The sequence below is a fragment of the Drosophila innubila genome, chromosome X, assembly GCF_004354385.1.
Source record: "Drosophila innubila isolate TH190305 chromosome X, UK_Dinn_1.0, whole genome shotgun sequence".
Lineage (NCBI taxonomy): Eukaryota > Metazoa > Arthropoda > Insecta > Diptera > Drosophilidae > Drosophila > Drosophila innubila.
Genome location: NC_047626.1, coordinates 2,872,180 through 2,878,020, shown reverse-complemented (window position 1 = coordinate 2,878,020; position 5,841 = coordinate 2,872,180). Strand labels below are relative to the sequence as shown.

General features: G+C 32.2%; 1 protein-coding gene across 1 annotated transcript; it reads right to left on the bottom strand.

Annotated features, from left to right (window-relative positions):
* Positions 1-4,305: 4,305 nt before the first annotated feature.
* On the bottom strand, positions 4,306-4,888 carry LOC117793471 (cell wall integrity and stress response component 2). Its single transcript, XM_034633781.1, has one exon. The coding sequence runs from the start codon at positions 4,833-4,835 to the stop codon at positions 4,341-4,343; it is 495 nt and encodes a 164-aa protein (XP_034489672.1). The 5' UTR covers positions 4,836-4,888; the 3' UTR covers positions 4,306-4,340.
* Positions 4,889-5,841: the final 953 nt, after the last annotated feature.

Sequence of the window (5,841 nt, the reverse complement as noted above, 5' to 3'; positions counted from 1 at the left end):
GTCTTATGGTTTGGGCTGTGTAATGATCAGTGAGTCAGGACAAAGAGTTTTATATTAATACATTGATTTAAAATTGGTTTCCTATATTAAGAACTGAGATTTTATCGATTAATATTTTTAATATCAGTAATTATTCAAATGGTCTGATTTTAAGAACAAAATATGAAAAATGAATGTTTTTGTTTTTAGAAGTTGGTCTGTTTTTGTTCAGTGTAGCAAGTGGCAAGTGGTAAAGCGGACAGGAAGTGCCACAATGAATGCGACAGTGTGGCAGCTGTTGTTGTCGTTAAATTTAAACGCGGGAGTCATGAAAAAAACAACAAACGAGTTGCCCCAAAAAAAGCACTGAAAAAGTGTTGCAACAAAACGCATAAAAAGCAACAACAACAACAAGAAGAACAATAACAATGGCCATGTCATCGATATTGGTTGCCGATAATGATGAGGCTCATTTGGCGGCAAAATGGCGCTTTTTATGCGCCCATATCTGTAAGTACTTATGTCCTGCAATCCTTCGGACAGGAAGAGCATGAAAGCAACGCATGGCATTCACATAAAACGCAGCAGCGACACTGAAAATGATTAAATTTGCAAACGCAACAACCGACAAAAGGATGTGGAACGTGTATAAGGACATATTTAGTAAATACGGCCAGGACATTCAGTCGTAAATAAAATTTCATCTCAAATGCTCAATCTGCAGCACAGTATCCAGCCTATTATTTTCCCCTTTTCTTATTTTTATTACAGTTTACAGTTTACGCAGATTTCTACATTTTTTGCTGCAAAAAAAATCATTATATTAGTAAATGATATATAAATATGAATATGATATATTTTATGATAAATGTGATATATAAATATAAAAATATAAATATAAATGAAATAAACATAAATAAAATTGAATTAAGGACAAATTAAAAAAATTAAAGTAAAAAATAAGCTAAAAATAATAGCTGTAGTATATCAAGCAAAAGAAAAATGGACAGTGACGGAAAAATTATTGATGCAGAATCAAAGTAGAGGCCAACTAATGAAAAAAATGATATTTGACAAGAAAATCGTTAAAGATTTGAGAAAGTTATGACAGTTTGAAATTTGTGAAAAATTGTCGAAAATAAATAGATTGTATTCATTTTATTCTTATGACATAATCAGTGTTAAACAAGATTTCAAACATTTATTTTCAATATTAAGAAGCTTTTTTTTATACACAAAATGAAATTATTTTTAAATTTAGCTAAATTAGTTTTTAATTTTAGTAAAAATGCATAAAATCCTATTTTTTTTAAATTTTGTTATTTATATAAAATATTTGTCAACCTAAAAATGTTGCTAAAATTGGATGAAAGCTGATTTTTTTTTCAAAAACTCTAGAAATTTCAGGAACACACCTGATATACAATAATTAAATAAATTTATTTGGTCGCCGCCGCAAAGTATGTAAGAAAATGTTTTACGAGATTAGCTTAATATAATTTTATTAAATAGAATTCCTCATACTGAACTATGAGGTTTGGTCTATTTTTTAATGTTCCATCCATGTGTTGTTAAGGTACATTTTATGTTGTACAGGTTCTACACTTAATAATAAAATAAAAATAAAATTAAATAGAATCATTAATTGTATTAAATGTGACATAACAAGTAAATATTTGCAGTTATTTATTATGAACTTTGTTTAATTTGATATTGAAATAATTGAATATCAATTAAGTGATTAAAACACACACATTCTCACGCGCTGCTGCTTAAAAGTTTTAGACGCCGCCGCAAAGTATGCAACAGAAAATATTCTATTGACTCATGGAAATTGCTGAGTTGCAAATACAAGCAGCACACAAAAGTAGGCAATAGAAAATTTGAAATTTGTGTCGTTGACTTTGGGTGTGTGGCATATTTGAAACTAGCGTGGGAGACGACACATTAAAATCAACTTAATTAAATTGTAATTGGATATATTTTTTTTTTTGGTCGCAAACAAGCAGTGTGGCATCATCCCCCCACCCTTCATTTTGATGTCACTCTTGCCGACACGTGTCAAAGGAGTTGGGGTTGTTTCGGGTTGAGTTTTTGGGGGTTGTCTCTCCTTCTCACTCTTCCACCCCCCCCCCAACCCCTTGCCAGCTGTCGCCTTGTTTATGCAACGAAACTAATTTAAAGTACTTCACGCGGCGGTCGACTAATCCGACGCACTGTGTGTGATAACTTCGTTAAGTTGTTGACGCGTATGCGGGACAGTAATAACAATAAGCTGATAGTAATTAAATAGCACTGACACGTGCCCTTGAAGCCTAATAAGTTCCCTGCAACGCATAAACAAAATGTGGCAACCCTAAGCTACGCCCTCAAAAACTACTCTTATCAAAATGCAAAGTTTCTATACAATACAATTTATAGTTATTCGTTGCCAATTCATTATTCGTTGGTTCCCAGAACTTTTTCCTTGTAGCTAAGTCTATAATTTATTTTTACAAGATACAATTTTATATACCAGACACAATTTTATTTTATTTAATATATTTTAGAACTTGTCAATAAAATAAGATTCAGATAAAATTCGGAATTCCGAACTAAATAAATAATATGCGGTGTCATACAATTTTATTTTATTTAATATATTTCAAAAACTTGTCTATAAAATAAGATTCAGTTAAAATTTAAATTTCGAGATAAATAAATTATATGCGGTGTCGGTTATCCCAAATCAAATACAAAATACTTGATGCAATCTTCATTTTTCTCGGCAATATTTAGATTTTTAGTGTTCTGTAAGATTTTTTATTAATTAGATTCAATATTTCAGGCGTCTTTGACTTTTTTTTATGTTTTTCGCATATTTTTTTAATTTAACAACAACATTTTAAATACACCCTTAAAAAAATACCTTATAAAATCAAAAATTGTAAACTAAAATTTCAGAATAATTCTTTTTCTGTATACTAAGTCCATAATTTAGAGCGTTACGTTTACTTGTTACTGCTTAATATATATAAGATGTGATCAACTTTCATTTTTGATGTGTGTTAGTAAAGAAATTTTAAACCCATTGAAGCTGATATTTTCTGTCTCATTTTACTTAGCTTTCTCATATTTATTATTTTCTGAGTTTCGTCAGAGATTGCCAACTCGTTAGGTTTTGTATAGTTCTTTTTATTTTCTAAGCACATTTGACAATGCTTTCATATTTGTGGCTTTCAGAAATTATTTATGTAAACTAATATCCCGAAGAGTATGTGTGTGAGTTGCCATGTGAGTGTAGCTGTGTGTGTGTGTGTGTGTGTGTATGTGTAGGGGTGTTTTTGAGACGTTTTAATAGAATTCTCTTTGATAGCTGCCACATCAACATTGCCATCAACTACTTTCAAAATAAATTCCAAAAATCTTTAAACGAATTAAATTTCATTTGTTTATGACTCAATGAAAAGCCACAAAAGCTTTTGCCAATGGGCTTTGTCTGTCAGTTTAGTTGGTCGAAAATTAGGTGTGTGTGTGTGGGTGTGTGTGTGTGTGGGTGTGTTTGTGTGTGTTGAGTGGGTGTGTGTGGTTTGGAAACACACAAAATTATGGCTCGTATTTTTTGGCACAATTAAGACTGGCGCACATAAACGCCCAAGTTGACAGCATTAAGAACTCAGCTCGAAAACTTTTAATTGAAATAATTCGTTTTGGGATTGGCAACAAAACATCAGAGAGAAAACTTTGTGGTGTGTTTTTCCTTTCTGCGAGTATTTTTTTTGTGGCAGAGTGGCAAATTTCATAAAACTTGTGTTTTTCAACTTGGCTCAGCGCATCACATCAAATCTGTCAATCACAGTAAAAAATTCATCAACGAGTACAACTAACGAGATAAACTGAACGAAATGAGTCATGGCATATGTCAAACTAACATATTATAGCTGTTAAGTATATAAATATTGCTTATTTCATAGTTAAAAAAGCATCGAGTGAATTTTAAAAGTAACGAGTGATAAAAATACACCGATAAATAGAAAGCATATAAAACTTATAACGTGTGGGTGACATGTTAAGCAGCTTTAGGTTTGATAGAAAGGCTAAAGTAAAGTAACGAGTAGCGAGAGGATTGAAATTATGTAACGAGTAGCAAATTATTTAGTAAAATTTTAAGATGAGCTTAAAAATACAAGAGAAAACAACCGACTAGACAGTGGACAGCATGCCTCGCTGCTGGTTCTCAACTAACGAGACAGTATAAAAGTAACGAGTACTTCTTTACTTCTCGAATATGAAAGCACTTCAGATGTAAGCTCTTAAACTCATTAAAAAAAGCAACAAGAAGAGTTAAAAACTAACGAGTGACGATTTTATTCGTTATACCATTAATATATATAACCTTTATCGTTCTTGAACTTATAGCAGACACGCTTAAAGCAAATGCGTCGTCGTGCAGGCGTCACAGTGGTGCTGGTGGTGCTGCTGCTACTCGTGTCTGTTGCATTTGTAGCCACTGTGGTGCTGTTACTCGTTGCCTCAGTGCTCTCGCTACTTTGTGTAGAACTACTGGTGCTTGACTCTGTGGCATTACTGGCTGTACTTGACTCAGAGGACGAGCTATCGGTTGTGCCATTGACTGATACAGTGGTGCTTTCCACATTTTCTGTGGTTGTGCCATTATTGTTGGGGCTTTCAGTGACAGTGGCATTGTCCGATTCGGCATCCAAGAAATTCATCAGCACATCCATAAATTTGAGTATAGAGCCACGATCTTCCGAGGTAAAAGTCTGTGCGGTGGTGCCAACACTTAACCAAGCACCACTGGCCAATCCAATAAGCAGAAGCACCACAAAACGTTGATCACTCGTCAAAGTTGACATCTCGTTACTTTGAAGGGAATATTGCGAGTCTTAAGTTGTTTGTCAAAGTTCTAACTGGCTGTCAATTTGCAACGATCTATGCATTTATAGAAAAGTTCAGCTGGATCGTAGCCTGGTATCTCTATGCGGAAATCGCATCACCCAAAAAATAATCCACAAATCCACAAAGAGCTCAAGTCACGTGCACAACCAACTGCAGATGGCCAGCTGTCTGTCTGACGGTGTTACCTTAATATCTGGCTATGATTCTGGCTCTGGGTCAGTTTCAAATTCCACTAGCTCTCATTTCTGATGTCTTTATTAACAGCTGCTGCATGTTGTCAATTTTTTAATGAGTAAAAAAATAGAAAAAGAAATTAGTTTCAGTTATAATCAGTAATCGGAGTATTCAACGGGTTGACGTAGTTTTTACTGAAGTTTTGATATAATGAATGAAAATATTGGTTAAGAATGAATACAATTTGCTTTGATATGATGTCATATGATATGATATGGGTTTTCTCGAACTAAATACAATAAATATAAAGAGGTTGAATAAATGTGTGTAGCTATGAGTTTAACTGGGTCTTACTTTGAGTTTTCTCTTGTTTTAACATTTATACTTTACAATATGACAATTTAATTTATTATTTGAGTCTATTAATTGAAACTTATCTAAAGACATTTCTGAGATTCGTAGTATTTATAAGGTTTCTTCTATTTAAATGATAAAATGTATAGGAATGTATATCAAATTTGATAATATCTCTTCAATAAAATTTAAGGAGACATTGAAAATCCGACCATATAGGCTTTTATGTTGAGAATAAGGTCTACACGTTATAAAGATTTATAAATATTTGGAGTATATTTTGCTATTACAAATATTTTTATATGTATTTCACAAAAATCTTTCTATGATAAAAAAAAAATAGAAAATAGAAAAATGATTATGCTGTAATAACATATACTTAAGATTTAAATGATAAAATGTATAGGAATTTAAATCAAATTTGATAATATCTCT